General features: G+C 59.5%; 6 protein-coding genes across 6 annotated transcripts; 2 read left to right on the top strand and 4 right to left on the bottom strand.

The window, feature by feature from the left end:
- Positions 1 to 111: 111 nt before the first annotated feature.
- On the bottom strand, positions 112 to 1,374 carry HRG_06561 (pyridine nucleotide-disulfide oxidoreductase domain-containing protein; the record flags this gene model as incomplete). The annotated part of the gene is made up of 5 exons (XM_044865032.1): positions 112 to 170; positions 259 to 961; positions 1,015 to 1,133; positions 1,235 to 1,297; positions 1,356 to 1,374. 5 exons carry the CDS (start codon positions 1,372 to 1,374, stop codon positions 112 to 114), a joined length of 963 nt encoding a protein of 320 aa, XP_044719972.1.
- Positions 1,375 to 2,082: 708 nt separating this feature from the next.
- On the bottom strand, positions 2,083 to 4,679 carry HRG_06560 (uncharacterized protein; the record flags this gene model as incomplete). Its single annotated transcript, XM_044865031.1, has 4 exons — positions 2,083 to 2,736; positions 2,789 to 4,130; positions 4,182 to 4,581; positions 4,640 to 4,679. The coding sequence occupies 4 exons, from the start codon at positions 4,677 to 4,679 to the stop codon at positions 2,083 to 2,085; spliced, it is 2,436 nt and encodes an 811-aa protein (XP_044719971.1).
- A 534-nt stretch (positions 4,680 to 5,213) lies between these two features.
- HRG_06559 (fibronectin type III domain-containing protein) lies at positions 5,214 to 8,809 on the bottom strand (the record flags this gene model as incomplete). Its single annotated transcript, XM_044865030.1, has 4 exons — positions 5,214 to 7,939; positions 8,000 to 8,137; positions 8,208 to 8,401; positions 8,565 to 8,809. 4 exons carry the CDS (start codon positions 8,807 to 8,809, stop codon positions 5,214 to 5,216), a joined length of 3,303 nt encoding a protein of 1,100 aa, XP_044719970.1.
- Positions 8,810 to 11,354: 2,545 nt separating this feature from the next.
- Positions 11,355 to 13,793, top strand: HRG_06558 (LNS2 (Lipin/Ned1/Smp2) domain-containing protein; the record flags this gene model as incomplete). Its single annotated transcript, XM_044865029.1, has 4 exons — positions 11,355 to 11,489; positions 11,535 to 11,793; positions 11,852 to 13,644; positions 13,698 to 13,793. 4 exons carry the CDS (start codon positions 11,355 to 11,357, stop codon positions 13,791 to 13,793), a joined length of 2,283 nt encoding a protein of 760 aa, XP_044719969.1.
- A 351-nt stretch (positions 13,794 to 14,144) lies between these two features.
- Positions 14,145 to 16,832, bottom strand: HRG_06557 (histidinol dehydrogenase domain-containing protein; the record flags this gene model as incomplete). The annotated part of the gene is made up of 3 exons (XM_044865028.1): positions 14,145 to 14,338; positions 14,447 to 15,613; positions 15,662 to 16,832. The coding sequence occupies 3 exons, from the start codon at positions 16,830 to 16,832 to the stop codon at positions 14,145 to 14,147; spliced, it is 2,532 nt and encodes an 843-aa protein (XP_044719968.1).
- A 595-nt stretch (positions 16,833 to 17,427) lies between these two features.
- On the top strand, positions 17,428 to 18,204 carry HRG_06556 (transcription initiation factor IID, 31kD subunit domain-containing protein; the record flags this gene model as incomplete). Its single annotated transcript, XM_044865027.1, has 2 exons — positions 17,428 to 18,064; positions 18,116 to 18,204. The coding sequence occupies 2 exons, from the start codon at positions 17,428 to 17,430 to the stop codon at positions 18,202 to 18,204; spliced, it is 726 nt and encodes a 241-aa protein (XP_044719967.1).
- Positions 18,205 to 18,574: the final 370 nt, after the last annotated feature.

Here is an 18,574-nt window from a genome sequence, read left to right as displayed (position 1 = left end):
ATCTAGTACAAGGCATTAGGACCCTACACGCCGTTGAATTTATACTCTATGCCAAAGTTTAGATTCGATGCCGCTGCCTCCGTCTATTCCGTACTTGTACTTCTCAGTCCATCATTCCTCCTGCTCGGTCAAGTATCGCTCTGCCTCGAGGGCAGCCATGCATCCGGTACCTGTGACATCGGACCCGGTCAGCCAGCCGCCTGTGCCTCGACGCGATACCTTCACGGACCCACGTGTCCAAGGGAAACGGGAACTTACCGGCACTGGTGATGGCCTGGCGGTAGCGCTTATCCTGGACGTCGCCTGCGGCGAAGACGCCCTCGACGCTCGTCATGGTGGTTCCGGGGGTCGTCTTGATGTATCCCTCGTCGTCCATGGCGACCTGGCCTTTGACGAGGGCCGTGGCCGGGTCGTGGCCGACGGCATAGAAGAGACCGTTTGCCTCGACGACGTCGAGCTTGTCGCCGGCGGCCGCGTCACGGACGACGACGTGGGTCATCAGGCCATCGGGCCCGCCGCGGATCTCCGCGGCCTGGCAGTTGAAGCGGACCGTCACCTTTTTGTTGGCCAGGAGGCGCGAGGCCATGGTCTTGCTGGCGCGCAGGGCGTCGCGGCGGACGAGGACGGTGACGTGACTGGCGTACTTTGTCAAGAAGGTGGCCTCCTCGGCGGCCGAGTCGCCGCCGCCGATGACGAAGAGGGGCTTGTTGCGGAAGATGGGCAGGGCGCCGTCGCACACGGCGCAGGCCGAGATGCCGTTCTGCCAGTACTCGGTCTCGCCGGGGAGGCCGAGGCGGCGCGCCGACGCGCCCGTGGCGATGACGACGGCGTCGGCCGTGTGCGTCTCGTCCGGGCTGAACTCGGTGCTGTACCGAAAGGGCCGCGACGACAGGTCCAGCTTGGCCACCGTGTCGGTGATGATTTCGGTGCCGAAGCGCTCCGACTGCTGGCGCATGTTGTCCTGCAAAGCTATGTTGGCCGTCGCGTGCGCGGGGGACAGGAGGGGAGGCTCACCATCAACTCCTGGCCCATGATTCCCTTGGGGAAGCCGGGGAAATTTTCCACCTCGGTCGTCGTCGTGAGCTGGCCTCCAGCCGCCGTGCCGTTGGCCATGAAGCCCTCATACAGGACCGCTGCGTGCCACCTAGGTTAGCTTCGCTCTTTTCTTCCTTCCTCTGCTTCAAGTCTTTCTCCTTCTGCCTTGATTCCTCCCCCAGAGATTGGTGCCACTCACGCTTCAGCTCCGCCCTCGCCAGGTAGACGGCCGCGGTATGGGCCGCGGGCCCGGAGCCAATGACTGCGTCGCCGCCATTAGCCTTGGGCATCGAGAACCGCGGCGGGGAAACAGCACATACTAACAACCTTGCTGTGCATCTTCCTCGATCCCAGCTCCGCCGGCTGCACTCTGGTCCTGTGCAACGCAGTCGCCGCCGCCGCAATGGACAGCCCGGCGCTCGACCTCAGCGTCCGCCCGAGCCGTGGGGCAAACAGTTTGGCGACTCTTTTCTCGGTATTCGCTCCGTCGACGTCGTACGGAGCGTTCCTTGATTCTGTCTTGGCTTGATCTTTGAATGTGTCTTGAGTGGGCCTGTTTGATGTCTCTTATCGGCCGGCGGCTCGTTGTTGGCACGAGATTTGGGGGTAGAGAAGACGAAGAGGAGCAGGAATTCGGACAGATCTCGTAGGCCGAGCCTTGGTAAAAGAGCAGCGTGAGAGTGCCCGATTTCTAAGCTCAATGTCTTGCGCGATTTTGCAGGATAGTATCGTTAAAGGATCTTTGGACAGGGCAAGGCACCGAGTCGGGCCTGTTGCGCCATCGGATCTCGCCCCTTCCGGCTGTGACTAAGCAACGATGGTACGTAATGCGACAAGCCTTACAGCACATGGTAAGGTACCCAAGTAACAAGCTCCTAAGTAGGTAAGGTAGGTATTTTGGGGGGGGGGAAGGGTGATGCCCTCTCTCTTTTCTCCAGTATCCGCCGAGAGACCACAGGTAGAAGCGAGCGTCATGGCAACAATGGTGTCATGATGCTTATCCGAGGTGGAAATAGTATGCAAGCTACTTCGTCCTCTCTCCTCATCTCAACGCTGCCCTTCGTCGGCCCCCAGGCTCCCGTCCCGCTTCCCGAACCTGGCCCCGAAGCCCCCGAAATCCTTCTTGAAGAACTTGCCAAAGTTGCGCAGGTTCTCGTTGATCGTCGCCTTCTCCAGCCCGCTCGGCGCCCCGCGGTCTGCCCCGCTGCTCGTGCCAATGTCCCGCGCCGCGCTGAGTAGCTTCTCCCCCAGCGACCCAGCCTCGAATCGCGTGCCCGCCGACGCCGCCGTCGGGTTCATCGATCCGATGCCCGTGACGCCGCCGACGCCGGAGCCCGCCATGAGCGGCGTCAAGAGCGCAGAGTTCTGCGCCAGCTTGTCGTTGGAGCTGCTGCTTTCTCGGTGAATGCCAAACAGCTCCATCAAGTGTGCCTGATCTTGCTTCCGCACCCCCTTGAGCTCCAGTATCTTCTTGAAGTTGCTGTCGGACCGATCCGCAATGTGGATGAGGTATGCCTGCACAAGACCTTCCGGAGGCGCCGCCCGCACCTGCAGCGTCTTGAGGAGCGGATCCATCCGGTTCATCGAGTGCTCAACCCTCCTCACGAAGCTCGACGGCGGTGGCTGCGGCTCGGGCGACGGGTTGTGGAGCGACAGCAAGTTTCCAAACGATTTGGTCAGGGCGTACTTGTCCACGAGCATCTACACGCCGTCGTCAGTGGACGCTTCTCAGCTCAGGGTTATGGCCACCTACCTGCTGCGCACCGATCTCGGAGATGGGCCGGCATTGCACAATGTTGCTGATGTAGCCCGTCGCCAGATGCTCCACCAAGTTGTCGCAGAAGGCCCGCGCGTACTGCTGCTTGGCCACCACGCCCAGAATCTCCTGCGTCTTGCCGTTGACGTGCTTGACCAACTCTCCCACGTAGGAGCTCTGGTCACCCGCGCTGTCCATTGTGCTCCAGTTCGTGTTTCGCATCTCACGCCACACGCCCTCGCAATCCAGCTCCACAACGTGCACCAGCGCCAGCACTGCCGCGCTCGCAACCCCCAAGAAGGCGTCCGACTGCGACGTGAGGTCCACCTTGGGTACGAGTTCGTTGTCGATGCGCTTCTTGATGTTCTCCTCCAGCTGGTTGGTGTTGGTGTGCCAAAAGTCGGCCGTGTTCAAGACAAGCACCGCCTCCTGGATCGAGGGGCCTTGTTGTCCCCCGGCTTGTAGCTTGTGGAGCAGCACCTGCTGGGCGTACTCGTCCAGGTATTTTGCCAGCGTCTTGGACAGGTCTAGCAAGCACTCGCTGGGTGACAGCTTGGCGCATTGCGACAGGGTAAGCTTGTAGAAGTGAAACAGCTCAATGGCCGACGTCATGACGGCCTGCGGTGAGAACTCCTCGTCCGGCGGCAAGGGAGGTTGGCTGCGGTATTTTGGTATCATGGCCGCCAGCTGCTTCTCCTGCGACTCGACCCAGAGACCGAGGTACGGCTCAAAGGCGGCAGAGATGAGCGCGTTGAAGCTGTGCGTCTTCTCCTCGGCCGAGCTAAGTGTGTCGATGCTCGCCCGCGGCTCGTTTGAGAAGCGTTTCTCCAGCGTCTGCTCAAAATCCAGCGTCTCTTGCAGGCAATTGAGCAACATATTGACGTCGATCTTTTGGCCATCGGTGCGCCGCATGCTCCGCTCCAAGATGCCCTTAAAATCATCGCGAGTCCCCTCGCAAAACGCCGTGGCCAGCAGCTCGTTCATTCGCCAGTGTGGCGGGAAGAGCATTGCGTGTTCGTCTTCGTGCGTCTTGATCATCCGCTTGAACCACGCGTATCGCCGCCCAATATTGTCCAGGCTCCCCGCCTCGTCGTTTCCTCGAAAAACTTGGCGGTATTCCCGCAGCTCCGTGTTGACGTACCAGGTGATGAGTCGAGACTTGGCCGAGTCACCCAACGCGTCCATGACGTAGCAGGCCTCTATCAGCGTGCCCTTCTTGGCGGCCACCTCACCTTTGGCAAAGGCCATCTCAAAGTCCTCGCAGACCTGCTCCAGGAGTTCGCGCTGCAGCTCCGAGACCTCGCGGCTCAGCGTCGCAATCTGCTCGATGCTCCGGTAGCTGTTGAAGTGCCTCATGAGCTGCAGGACAGCCTGCAAGAGACCAGCGCACTCGCGGTATTGCCTCGTCTTGGCCAGGCCTCGCAGCTGCTCGTACGCCGTCGTCAGCATCTGCAGGCGCTTGAGCGCCGTCATGCTGAGCGTCAGGTTTCGTTTGGTGCCGTCGAGCCTCTTGATGTCGGCCGTCATCGAAGTGATGTTCTGCTCCGTCTCGATCGCCCGGGATCGGACCGTCTCAATCTTGCGGAAGAGCTGCGCCAGCTCCGTCTGGGCCGACTGCATGCGCTCGAGACTCGAGTTTGGCTTGTATGCCTGGACTGTTTCCAGGGCGTCGATCTCGTCCGACAGGTCATTCTGATGAGCTCGGAGAGTCTTGGAGACTTGGCTCAGGGAGGAAATGGTTGATGGATGCGAGAAGATCAGATTGAGGTGGTTCATGGGATCGTAATCGGCTGGGTTCCGAGGCGTCAGTCACCGTCGTTCAACGCGGAGCGACTGGGTGATGTTTACCTGTGTCCAATGAGGAGGCTTCCTCAAGGCTGCCATTCATCTCTGCTGCATCGAGTGGCCGGCAAAGCTCCGCCGGCGCATTAGCGATACTCGCAATCGATGTATTGTAATGTAATTGATCGTCGGTAGCCGTGCGGCGCATGTGGCATTCCAGCATTTGGCACCTCGATGAGCCGCGAAAAGCGGGTCGCGCCCTTCAAGGTCCGTTGCCCGACGTCATCCACCTACCCTATACCTGTCACTTGGCCAGGCAGTCGCTCGTTTTCTTTCTCAAGTCATCGAAACGAACCAATTGCCATTGCCTCGTCGACTGTGTGTCTCCGAGGTATCGACAACGAGGCTGACGGAGTGGCCGGCCTACTATAATCACTCGCCTGACCTTAACATGTAAACACTTGTTCACCTCATGTCCCGAGGCTGGGAGGTATAGACTGTTGCCGGATAGGCATTCATGTATTCGCTTGTTTTGTTGTGTTATATTTTTAAGTCGGGACGGCGTGGCAACGCTCCCCGTATACCGCCGTATTTTCCTGATAGCTGCAGATAACTGCTTCGGATCAGAGACCCCGAGGCTTTAATCCTCGTCCGCTGTGTGGTCCGTCTCCAGCCCTCCCTTATCCTTGACCGGAGTGTCCTTACTCTTCTTTTTGATCGAAGACATGGAGAAGCGCCACGTGCCCTTCCGTCCGCTCTCTCTGTTCTCCTTGGACTTAGAAGGACCGAGAGACGTGCTACTCGCCACGCTGTCGTAGCTGCGCCCGAGCACCGCGATGTCGTCTCCGAGATCGTCAGTGTCTCCAATGCTCGACCGATGATCCGCGGAAGCGTTCCGATCCGAGTTGCTGGCGCTGCCCGAGCCCTTCTTAAACAGACCCGACTCTTTGCCTAACCTCGACGATAAGCTGAACTTGCTGGAGCTCCCCTTACGGAATAACTTTCGGACAGCCTTCTCTGGTTCCTTGGCATTCGACGCAGACGTCGGATTCAAATCAGAGGCGGTGTTTGACGGGGCGAAATCAAGCTGCAGCGATTCGTGCGACTCGGACACCGAAGTCTGGGTATGGACAGAGTACGTGTCTCGCGAGGCCCGTGAGCCAGGAGGTGAGTCGTCAAGGCTTGGAGCCAGCTCCCCGCTCGGAGTCGTCACTTCAATTCCTTTGCCCTTGTCCTTGCTCCGGTCCCTATCCTTTCTGAAGATGTGGGCCATAAATGTTGGGGCGGCGGGATTGAGGCGTTGGTTCATTGACTTTGAAGAGCCGGGCGGACGGGATCCAATGACGCCTACCTGACTCGGCAGCGTTTCAGGATTCAACAAGTCGTCTTCATCTAGAATCTCGTCATCTGCAGAGGCGAGCGAGGTCGTCAAAGCATTGGAGCCCTGTAGCGACGGGCGTCTCGAGCCGTTCCTAGATGGCCATCGGCCGTCCCCGGGGGACCAAAGCCGGTTCTTTTGCAAGACCAACGGATCGCCTGGGGTGCCCCATATCGATCCGCTATCCGTCGACGGCCGTGGGAGATCTGTAGAGGCGATGGACGCGGGCCTAGAGTGCTCGCCCTCTCGATCAGATACACCCATAGCCGGCGAGCCCTTGTGCGGATTCAACCGCAGAGCGGAGAGCGGCCTTGGCGATGCAATGGACGCGCCAGAAGAGGTAATGACTGGCGCCATCGAGCCTCGACCCACCCACGACGAGATGTTGATCCTTCGTCTGTTCGCCAAGGCTTCGTTTTCGTCCGTCACGCTGGGAAACGATTGACTCTGGGCAGGCTTGAGACTTCCGATTGGGGGACCGGCGGTGTCCGAAGTCTTGGTACCTCGGCCCCGCTGGAAGGTTGACAAAAAGCTGGCGATCTTATGCCCAGCAGCCGGGGCCACCGGCGGCGACGGGTGTACGTTGAACGAGCTTCCCTCGCCATTATCCGAGTACTGGGGAAAGGGAAGGTTTTGCGCAGAGCCGTGGGGGCTCGAAAACACGGTGAAGGACATGTTGGAAGAGGCTGGGGATTGGGGGCCCTCCTCGGTCGTGGGTTCCGGCACAAAGGGGCTCCTTGACTCCATTGTCTCCGTCTCTTCGCTCTCTTCGAATATGTTAGAGGGCAGAAGAGTCTGCGCGGACGGACTCAACAGTCCACCGGCTCCCTTGAATTCGATGTCCGTGTGGAGTTCGTTGGCATCGTCTGCCGTCAGGTCCGTGAAGAGAATGGGCAAGAACGCTGCGTTGTTGAAGCTTATGCCCCCTTGGAAACTGGGCTCGGCATGAGGAGTCCGATCAGGCGAGGACAGACCAGCCTGGAGGACAGAATTGCCGCTGTGGCCCGGGCGGTTGGGCTGAGTCATGGATGATGGTTCAAAGTCCATGGACGAGGAGCCGGGCTGGTTGTAGTATGCGTGGCCGGCTTGTTGCTGGGCGCTCAGTTGTTCGCCCAAGTCGCGGATTTGCTGAGATAGAATATGTCCATCCTTAGTTTCGGCAACCAGTCGGTTGTGGATTTCCCTTCTTTGGAGCTCCCACTTTCTTCTCAGTCTGATATCCTCCTCTTTCCACTTCTCGTCGTCAGCGCCGGGCAAAGGCGCCCTTGTTGCCTTGATATCTTGAAGCTGCTTCCCCTTGTCCTTCAATTCCGCCTCGAGCTTGATGCAGTTGACCTGAAGTTCCGCATTGTCCTCGTCAAGCTTTTGGACGTCGCGGTCGCGGTTTTCCGCCAGTTCCGTCTTGTGAGCTTCGAAGTTTTGGCGCCCTTTCTTCATCCTCTCGATTTCATTCTCAAACTTGGTGGTGCTGTCGCGGACCTTGGCCCTCTTAGTCTCTTTGTCCTTCAGCTGCTGTTCCTTCTTGGCCCGCTCCTTTTCAGCGGCGCGCATCTGCTCCATGGTGATTCGCATCATGGCCTTGAGCTGCGCCGTTTGCTCTTCTCTTTCCTTGAGAACCTGTCGCTTGCTATCCTTGTCCCTTTTTAACTCTTCCTCTTGATGCTGGGAATCAGCTTCATCTTTGGCGTAAAGGGCTAGTGTATCATCGATTTCTTTCCGAATTCCCTCAAACTTCTCGTTCAGCTCGGCCAGGGACAGTTCCGAATCCGCCGAGGGGGCTGTTCTCATCTGGGGCTGATCGGAGCTTGCCACGGATGGGGAGTGTCGACGATTGAGCGTGTTTCGACGTTGTCCGGGGGCGGCGACGCTCAAGTCTCTGGGGACGGCCGCACTGCTCTCCAGCACCGGTGCCGCCTCGACCATTGGCAGCGAGGAAGTGGGCTTGTCAGGCCTGTTGTTATCATCGCCGCTTTCGAGACGGGGAAAATCTGGGTCGACGAAGCTTGTGGGCAGGCGCGAGCCTCCAAGCTGGGGCCTTCCATCTTTGCCAAAGGTTCGAAGGCGGATAATGGGACTTCCGGCGCGAAAGTTGTTTGGGCCGACGGCAACGACGCGTAGGTTGTAGAAGTGATTCGGCCGCAAACCAGTGACCGTGATGGCGGTCTCGTTGCCCGGTGAGTCTCCAACTGCAACGGCGGTGAGGTTAGAGATTGAACCCTGACAAGACTTGGCACCTGCAAGCCAGGTCGCACTAACCGTGAACGCCATTCACCTGTATCAGATACTTTTGGACGGGTCGATTCGAGGCGGGCTTGGTCCAGCTGAGGGTGGCTGAGTCGGCTCCTATCCCGGCGAGGCAGACGTCTGGGGCCTGTGGGATGTCAACGCCGAGAATGCTGACTAGTTCCGGCACGGGTTTCCAGAGCGTCTGCCATGAACGGTGAAGAAGCCTAGAGAGGTAGAAGCGACGTAGCGTTAGCCATCATGCAGTTTGGGAAGGGGCCGAGGAAAAGGATGAGCTGCGCCGAAAGAAAAAGCCACTAAGGGAGAGGAAAAAAAACAAGGCCGCAAACACGGCGGAGTCACGAGATGCTAGGAAAGAGGGCGACTCACCAGACAACGGCGCCGAGGGTCAGAACCATCCTGAACTGTTGAAGGGGCGTGGCATTGACGACGGCGTAGCAGGCGGACTCGCAAAGGCGCAGAGCCGGCCTGCGGGCGTCGATGATAAGGGCGAGGGCGGCAATGCCAAGGTGGGCGTGAAAGGACCTGGGGCTTGCAGCCTGGCGGCTAAAGAACCACCAGACGCCGGAGACGACTAGGCAAACGGTCGTCAGGTTCGGAAGCTCCCATAACATATTCTCAGCTCCCAGAGCACTGTCGGGGTGGCGACAGGGCGACGAGAGGACCAAGTACCGGAGCCTGAAGTGGTCGCAAGATGCAACTTGCAAGAGAGACGTGGATGTATGGGCCTGGCCTGAGAGGTGCGGACCCCGGTGTAGATTCAGCGAGCTGATTGGCCGGCGAGGGGTTCGATGCGGCTGCCGACAGCAAGCCTGTACACTGGAAGTTGCGACCTTATCGCCCTGCGCGTACTGCGCCGCCCATGCCTATAGGGCACCATTACAGGCCACACAGGCCATTGCCCTGTATCAGCCACCCCAGTAATTAACAAAGTGCGACGCTGACGATTCAACTCCCTTTATTGACCGGGTACTCGGTGCAGGTGCTCTCTACTGATTTTATTTTTTTTGCTCGAGGGGGAGGCATGAAGTCATGGACTACTCGGGCCTGGTCCTTGGTGGAGCAAGTCAGACGCAGCGATTTACCAGTTGGACTGCTAGGCCCATGTCTCGTGCCTCCATGTGGTTTGGGCGTCAACGAGGAGTCGCCTAGGCGTCGTATTCGTAGGTGCTCGCTTTTTTACGGTCGCCAGACGCACAGACGGTCGTGATTTTGTGCTCCTCTCTTGCTGCTCTGCCAACATGCGCCCCTCCTTAACACACCGCTACAACTTGTATAAGGAGGGTGGTCCTTGTTGCTGCCGGCAAATCCCGGAAATGTCCATCAAGGACTTTCCAGCACCGGCCGGACATGCGCAGTTTGGGCGAGGCAGCCGTCTAGCGTGGCGGGCGTGCCCAAGTAAAGAGCAATACTCCCGAGATGTTTACGCACTCTCTGCTTGGTGGGACAGCAGTGGGACAGGTAACAACGGGGAGGGGCTGGTGAAAAGATGGCCAAGGTTTGCATTGACTCCACGTATGCCTGCTTAGTTGGAAAGAAGTGGACGATTCTCGACCTCGAGGTGTTTGGACGCAACGAAACGTCGTTTACACGCGCCAAGAGGAGGGAGACCTTAAAATGGCGTGGGTGGAGCTAATGGCGTACCAACTGCGTGCATATTTGTGTAACGGAATGTTTAAGATGAAAGGAGATGTCCAAGGTCGAAATGCCATGATGGCTTCAGGCAGCCTTGGCCTGTCTGACCTGTGCGAATTATCCGGTCACCTGGTAAGTTAAAGCATGAGTCAAGGTAAAGTCTAGATGGTGATTGGATAGAGCGGCTTACACGCACACTCCGGGTATGCGGCAAGTTCTTCTGTTGTTTTTATTGGAGGCAAGACAGTCAGTCATCCGGGCCGGCCGCGAAGAAGACGGATGCTCGGACGTCCGTGTGATTGGCGGTGAATAGACAATGAGAAATGCCTCCATAACAAAAGCTCCGAATACCGAGCCTCTCCTTGCACCCCCACCATGGCCGTTGGGCCGAGGCGACAGTTGCTCCTACCCGCGAGAGAGCAACGAGGGAAGATGGCTGGGTCGCCCAATGGCATGACTTAAGTATTACCTACAATACAACAACATCCTCGTCACCGCCGAGCGTTTATGGGGGGCCCCGAAACACACATAGCACCCGGAATGGCGCACACTGTCGCCACCACCGGCGGCACATGACGGGATTTGGGGCCGCGGTTCGGCACCGCCGTCTACATCGTCGGAATAGGTAATGTCCACTCTGTCAGCACTGTGCTGGGCGTATTTGCGCGACAGCTGCAGAAACGTTTTGGCCCCAGGCGCCACCATGCTCGGGCCGGCCAGTGCCCTCATGGCTCCAGTGCATACCTGGGCAATGCCCTGTTTAATTAGTGGTGGTGGAAAGTAACAGGTCACGGGAGCGCCATGGCTCGCCTCAGGTCGGCGTCTCCTACGGCGCTTTACTTTGTGCTGCCACGTTCGTCAGCGAGCACGGAGTGCCCCCAAGGCACCCACCCGAGGCATCGCACGCCGATACTCTTGCCCTGTCAGCAGATACTCGGGTGCGGGGGTGCCCCTCCATCGCGCCCGCAGCCCCTTGATGCCCCTTGCACTGTAAATGGAGGGCAGGCGAGTGGCTGGAGAGTCCTCGACCATCTGCCTCAGGTACCGCTCCAAAATGCCCGGCACAATGGCCCGCTTTTGCATGCCGGCCCGTACAGTGCGGGTTTGCTCACATGCCTTTCCCCTGTCAAATTATTCTCTGGCGTGAATCATGTGCTGTCCCGTCTCCCGCGCCGCAGGTACAGTACCTATCTCAGTACAGAGTAGCAGCTCCGTGATATTTTGGCTGGCTCAACAAGCCCTGGGGCGTCATCGCCAAACCACTCACCTCGTTTTCTCAACTCATTCGCTCGCTTCTCCCTCTTATCTCCTCGGGCCCTCCCTCTCGCTCGACACTTGCTTCTCGCCTGGTTTCTACTCCTTCGTCTCATCCTTCTTTCTTTCTGCGCTCGTATTGGCGCCCTTTTCCTTCCCCCCGTCCTCTGCCTGCTCATCCGCCTCGCTCCCGCCAAGCCATCGCCTACCCCAACTCGAGGTCAGCGCCTCTCGTCGCCATCTCCGACGTGGCGCCAGCAGTTCAGGACAATGCAGTACGTCCGCAATCTCAGCGACTCGGTTTCGACGGCGTGGAACTCCATAAACCCGGCCACGCTTAGCGGTGCCATCGATGTCATCGTCGTCGAGCACGAGGACGGCTCCCTCTCCTGCTCTCCCTTCCACGTTCGCTTCGGCAAATTCTCCTTGCTGCGACCCTACGAGAAAAAGGTCGAGTTTCGCATAAATGGCGTCAAGCAAGAATACTCAATGAAGCTGGGCGAGGGCGGCGAAGCCTTCTTCGTCTTCGAGACTACCGACACCATCCCAGAGTCCCTGCAAACCTCGCCTCTCGTGTCGCCCGCAAACAGCCCGCCCCTGGATCCTGCATCTGAGCTTCAAGATCCGGATCCTCTTGAGCTCAATGACGGCCCGACCAAGTCTCGCAGACCGCCCCCCGCAATTCTCCAAGGTCGCCCGGATGATAATGGTGGGTTGCTGCCATACCCTATCCATCCTGCTCGCTCCACGCTGACCAGACCATCAAGGCATCCTCACTCCCCTCTCAGCCTCTCCCGCGCTTTCGACTGTGCGACCCGTCTCTGACGACTGGTCCTCCGCCATTATGCGTCCTCATAGCGAAGATGTCCTGAGGCAATCCGCCAGAGCGCCGTCGCGCGACGACGGTACCTCCGCTGAGGTAGGGAGCACGGAAGAGGCCTCAGATAGGTCGCATAGCCCACCTCCGCTGGCTCCCAAGGAAGCCATCGAGCGTGCCCACGCCCTGTCCAAGGAATTGTCGGCTGCCAATATTCCTACCCAAGTGACGGAAACCGGAGATCTCATGCTCGATATGACGGGCTTCAAAAGCTGCGAGGAAGACATGCTCCGAGCCGAGGTTCTCGCCAGGAAGATGCTCTCGGAGGAACTCGACGGCAGTTATGACATCGGCGCCCTCTTTGGCTTCGATGAGATGGGGAACCTGTGGATTTATAGCAGTGAGGAGGCCAAGCAGGCGGCCATGAACAAGACGATAGATTCGTCGCTCGCCGCCCATCGACACACCGTTGACGCAGATGCTGTCTCCGACCCCGGCTACCAGAGCGACGCGAGCGACGTCACGGCCAGCCCTCGAACCCCGGCGCATCGGCGCTCAGAGTCCGACGCCGGCCCCTCGGGCATACAGACACCTCCTCGAACACCTCCCGAGTCGGCCCATGCGCGATATCCCGTCAAAAACTACGCCAAAACCCTGAGGCTGACTAGCGACCAGCTCAAGGAACTCGACTTGAAGCCAGGCGAAAACTTGATGAGCTTCACCGTCAACCGAGCCACCTGCTCCGCCAACATGTACCTGTGGTTGGAAGAGACGCCGGTGGTCATTTCGGACATTGACGGCACCATTACCAAGTCCGATGCCTTGGGCCATGTTTTGAACATGATTGGCCGAGACTGGACTCATTCTGGTGTCGCCAAGCTCTACAGCGACATTGCCTTGAATGGCTACAACATCATGTACTTGACCTCTCGGTCGGTCGGACAGGCCGATACCACCAGGGCATATCTGAATGGCATCGTCCAGGAGGGCTACAAGATGCCGCATGGACCTACCATCCTGTCCCCAGACCGGACTATGGCGGCCCTGCGCCGAGAGATCTACTTGCGCAAGCCCCATATCTTCAAGATGGCCACCCTTCGGGACATCCGTAACCTCTACGGCAATGATCGAACCCCCTTCTACGCTGGATTCGGCAATCGGTTGACCGATCAAATCTCGTACCGGACCGTTGACGTGCCAAGAACCAGAATATTCACCATCAACTCGAATTCTGAGGTGTCTCTTGATCTCCTGAGTCTTAACAAGCTCAAGATGAGCTACGTGAACATCAACGAAGTCGTGGACCATTACTTCCCGCCCGTCGGGACCCTGGTCAAGGGTGGCGGCGAGGAGTACACCGACTTCAAGTACTGGCGAAACGACCCTTTGGCACTCGACGAGTTCTCGGCGAGCGACAGCGAAGACCAGGATATCCCGGCAGACCTGGCCAGCACATACTCGGAGGATGACGACGAGGAGACTGGCGAAGGCCTTGCTGACAGCTACATCTCGCGGGGGTCACTGGAAGAGGGTGTCGACGAGGATCAGATGGCGGATTCCATGATGACTGTTGATGAGGACGCCGACGACGGCAACGCAGAGGGGGAATATGATGACGGGTACGAAGACGACGACGAGTATGACGAAGACGACGCGGGGGATGCCGTTGAGCCCGCGAAGAAGAGGAAGCCTTCGGTGCCGCATTTCGTGGCGGAAGATGTCTCGGCCGAGGTCATCACAGGGGTTGGTCACTTGTCTCTGGGGCAAAACGGGGAATAGCAGGCTAAGAAGAGCAGTTTTCTCAAATCGGCGTCGATTCCCTGGCCGGACAGTCCTCGGGGCGGGTGGAAGAGCCGGTGGAGATTCGGGCCCTGCCCGAGCCACGACGGTGAGGAGCGAGGCATCTTTATACGCCGTTTTATCCACTACACCCTGTATCGCGCAGCGCACACTTGTCGAGGACGAAGCTGGAAGGGTGAGCATACGTCTGTACGGGTGTTCTGGACGGGGCTGATGGTGGCGGCATAGCGTGGCGTTGGCTTCAAGTGTTTTTTTTTATGCGTGCGAGCATTTAAAGATGTACAAAGGGCCAAGCGCGGTTATGCATCATTTGACATTTGGTCCTTTGCAAGAAAGGCGCCTCTAGGGCTCAGAAGCCCCCTGTACAGTTAATGTGTAGTCGTATGTACGAATTACTCATTGCATGACATTGCTCCATCGCGAAAGGGAGGCAATGGCCCCCCTTACTGCTTGTTCATGTGCTTGATGCGAATCTCCACCGCCCTCCTGTGCGCCTCGAGCTCCTCCACTTTGGCGAGCTGCATAACGGCCGAGCCGACGTTCCTGAGCCCGTCGGCCGTCAGGTTGGAGCAGGTGATGTGCTTCATGAAGGAGCCGAGGTTGACACCCGAGTACTGCTTGGCGAAGCCGTAGGTCGCTGCGAGTGCAAAAGGGTCAGCCACCAGGCGTCATTTGCGTTTCTCTTTTCAAGGTGGGAACAGAAGAGGGACAGGAGAGCGAGGGAGGGAGGGAGAAAAAAACATACGTAGCGAGTGGTTCACGCCGGCCGAGTAGTCGCCCACGCTCTCCGGGGTCCATTCCCCGATGAAGACGCTCCCGGCGTTCATGACCTGGTCGACGACGCGGGGGGCGTCCTTGAGCTGCAGGATGAGGTGCTCGGGGGCATACTCGTTACTGATGCGCATGGCCTCGTCGATCGTCTTGACGAGGACGGTGACGGAGTGGGCGATGGAGCCGCGCACAATGTCGACCCTCGGCAGCGCCGTGGCCTGGCTGTGCACCTCGTCGTCGATGGCGCGGAGCTGCTCATCGTCGAGGTCGATGGCGATGAGGATGACCTGGCTGTCGACGCCGTGCTCCGCCTGGGACAGCAGGTCCGAGGCGACAAAGGCCGGGTTGGCGTCCCTGTCGGCGATGACGAGGACCTCGGAGGGGCCGGCGGGCATGTCGATGCTGACGCCGGCATTGGTGTCGTTGCTCACGTGCATCTTGGCCGCCGTCACGAACTGGTTGCCGGGCCCGAGGATCTTGTCCACCTTGCTGACGCTCTCGGTGCCGTAGGCCATGGCCGCCACGGCCTGCGCCCCGCCCGCGAGCACGATGCTCTCGGCGCCGACCTTGTGGGCCACGTAGACAATCTCGGGCGTGATGCTGCCGTCTGCCCGGGGCGGCGACGCGAGCACGATCTTCTTGCACCCGGCGACCATGGCGGGCACGCCCAGCATCAGGGCCGAGCTGGGCAGGACCGCCGTGCCGCCGGGGATGTACAGGCCCACCCTCTCAATGGGCCGGGAAAAGCGGCCGCAGACGACGCCGGGCATCGTCTCGACCGAGAGCGGCTTGTCTTCCTTTTGCGCCGAGTGGAACTTTTCAATGTTGTCAAACGACGTGTCAATGGCCTTGATGGTCTCGGGGTCCAGCTGCATCAGCTCCTTGGGGAACGGCGCTCTGATGACGGGCGTCGTCAGCGACGTTGCCTTTTCAAACTTGTGAGTGTAGGACAGCACAGCCTTGTCTCCGCCCTTGCGCACGTCCTCGATGATGGGGGAGATGATCTTGAGGATGGCCTCAGGCGACTTTTGCGATGGGCGTTTCAGTTTCTCCAAGAGTTCGGCCTCGGTGGCCTTTGTCGAGTCGATCCTCTGCATGACGATGCGTCCGTCTTGGGCCTTTTCGGCCTGCTGGGGCTTGGCTGGGGCGGCTGGGGCGGTTTGGATGCCCTCCTTCTCAGCCCATTTGCCCTTGGCGTTGCCCGTTCTCCTCGTCACCTTGAGATGCTTGGCGTCCAGGTTGGCTTCGATGTCGGCCAAGCTCACGCCGGCACCAACGGCCTTGGTCAAGGCAAAGTAGATTAAATCGGCGGCCTCGAAAGCAACGTCCTGGGGAGAGTTGGCGTTGCAGAGCTCCTCGGCCTCCTCCATGATCTTGGCCCGCAGCAGCTTCTCATCGGAGAAGAGCCGTGCCGTGTATGAGCCCTGTGGAGCCGACAGCTTTCTCGACTGGAGGGTCTGCTCCAGGGCTGGGATGCCCCTCAGGTCCCCAAAGCAGCCAAACTGCTCGAGGTGGCAGAAACGGCCCTTTTGCTTGACGACGAACCTGAGAGTGTCGCTGTCGCAATCCAGAGACAGGCGAACGAGCTCCTGGGTGTCGCCCGAGGTGGCCCCCTTGATCCACAGGCCTCTCTTCCTGCTCTGGTAGATGCCCTTTTGAGTTTTGAGAGCCTCGAGAAGGCTCTCTTGGCTCGAGTAGGCGAGGCCGAGGGCAACGCCCGATTCATCTGTGACGACAGTGGGGACGAGGCCATCTGGGCGGTCAGACGTCCAGAAGGTTGCAATGACCTTGGACAGAGGCAATTTCGTAGCATCCGTCTTTTCCGTCGTGAGGGCCGTGGAGGGCAAGACGGGAATGGCGTTGCACTTGCGCGCAACCGCGATGAAGCTTGCCGGGTCGGCCCGCGCCACGGGCTTGAGATACAAGTTCTTGATCTTGGCGCTCTGAGCCTGCTGGACAAACGTGTCCAAGTCGGCCGCGTGAGCATCGAAGTCCTTGATCAGCAGGCCATCCTTGGAGGCGGCAGACAGATCAGGCCTGGAGACGACGGGGAGGACGCGGGCGCCGAAGTCGGCATACTGCGACAGGGCCTGAGGTGCCACAAAGACCCTGCGCGCTCCTCGGTCCAGCAGCGCAACGACGTCGTCTGAGGAGTCGAGGCTCGTGGCATCCACGTGGGCGTGGAACTCGTAGTTGTGGCGGTTGAAGAAGCGGGCGAGCTTGTCCTGGACGTTGGGCGTTGCTTCGAGGAACGGGTTGCCGAGCACTGACACTTCTTCACGGCTCAGGCCATCTAGACTGGCAAGGCCCGGCGGGATGGCGACACTGACCAGGAACGGCAGGGGGAGTTCGGTTTCCATTTTTTTGGTGCTTGGCGTGTCAAGCAAAGCAAAAGACGTGTGACTAGAATAAAGCAAAGCGTCGCAGAACTGGACAATCAATTAAAAGAGGGAAGCGCTCGAGTGACTCAAAACACTGAGGGCACAAGAGAGCTGACGGCCACGGTGGGGGGCAGATGTCATCATGTCAGCATTTGCCGTGGCCTCGGCCGGTCTTTTCCTTTGCCCCTCCTCCCCCTCTGCACGGTACAGTAAGAAACGGCGACCTCACCATTTCAGACGAGCCCGATTGGCCGTCCCTTGGGATTTAAGCTGTGGCCTGTGCGGCCGGCGCTTCCCCCTCGGACTAACAATTTGCCGTAGCCGCAGGCGTCCCGCTCTCGACAGTCTGCGGTACTGTACTCCGTACCTGGTGAACGACGCGAACAGTACGTAATTACTTTGGCCATCTCTGGACCGCATCCGCATCGGCGAGTGCATCCCAATCGCCATCGCCCACCCCAGCTCGGCTTCAACGACGCGCCCACCCCCGAGCCGAGGAGTCCTCAACCGTGGTTGGCTCCCTCGTTGCTTCAAGGCAGGGCAGGGCAGCGCGCGCAGCTCGACCTGGCCCGGCATGGCTTCAAGCCAGCCGCAGACAAACGGCGCTTCCTCAGCAAATGCCTCCCAGACGGTCCCAAACACCCAGACCACGACTGCAAGTCAGCCCGCCCCAGCAACAGCCGCCCAACCAGCCCCCCAGCCGACGACTGCCTCGGACCCCCGGCCCCGCGACGCCCGCCTCGTCGAGCTCCTCCTCACCTCGCAGGGCGTCACCGCCTACGAACAGCGCGTCCCCCTCCTCCTCCTCGACTTCGCCTACCGCCACACCTCGTCCATTCTCAGCGACGCGCTGCACCTTTCCGGCGACCCCCACGTCACGCAGGCCGGCTCGAAGCCCGCCGCCTCGTCGGGCGCCATCGCGACGGCCCCCGGCGAGGCTGCCATCACCGCCAACGCCGTCAAGCTTGCCATCAGCGCGCGCCTGTCGTACCAGTTCCGCGGCGGCAGCTCCGGCGGCGGAATCAGCAAGGAGTACATGCAGGAGCTGGCCCGCGAGCGGAACAAGGTCACGCTGCCCAGGATTGTCCCCAACGAGTGGGGTGTGCGGCTACCCAGCGAGCGCTTCGTGCTGAGCGGCACGAGCTGGGGCTTGAAGGAAATGTGGGAGGGCGATCAAGGCGATGACATGGACGATGACGACGACGATGATGGTCAGCAACAGGGCGGAGATGCAATGGAGGGCATCCAGGGGCCTGAGCCAGAGGATGTGGGCGGCGACGGTGTCGAGGGAGGGACGGTGGAGGACGTCTTTGGCGACGACGTAGATGAGGAGATGGCCGAGGACGGCTAGGTATCGGTCCCCATCCCTGGTCTGGCGCGTCTTGGACAAAACGTGGGCGGTAGGAGCTGACAAAGGTCTGGCGTTTTCGGCGTTGAACGGGCCCCAAGGGGGCAGGCAGGGCGGCAAAATACCACGAGATAGAATGGCAATGTGACTGCACAGAGCGCGCCTTCGCGTCTCGAGCTGAACTGCTATTGGCAAATCCTTCGTCAGAGATGAGTTCAGCTCGCCAGCATGGTCTGCCCCATACAAAATAAATCGCTTCCCACGAGTTGCCCGGTGCCTAGCTTGGACAAGAGGAGCTACTATATGGTACACTAGGCCTGTCAACGATATCTCGTACACTCTATACCCGAGTCTCGTCTTCGCATTTCAGTCA

Source organism: Hirsutella rhossiliensis (assembly GCF_020360975.1).
Source record: "Hirsutella rhossiliensis strain HR02 chromosome Unknown scaffold00006, whole genome shotgun sequence".
Classification (NCBI taxonomy): Eukaryota; Fungi; Ascomycota; class Sordariomycetes; order Hypocreales; family Ophiocordycipitaceae; genus Hirsutella; species Hirsutella rhossiliensis.
Note: the sequence above shows the minus strand (reverse complement) of the source record. Positions and strands in the feature narration are given on the sequence as shown.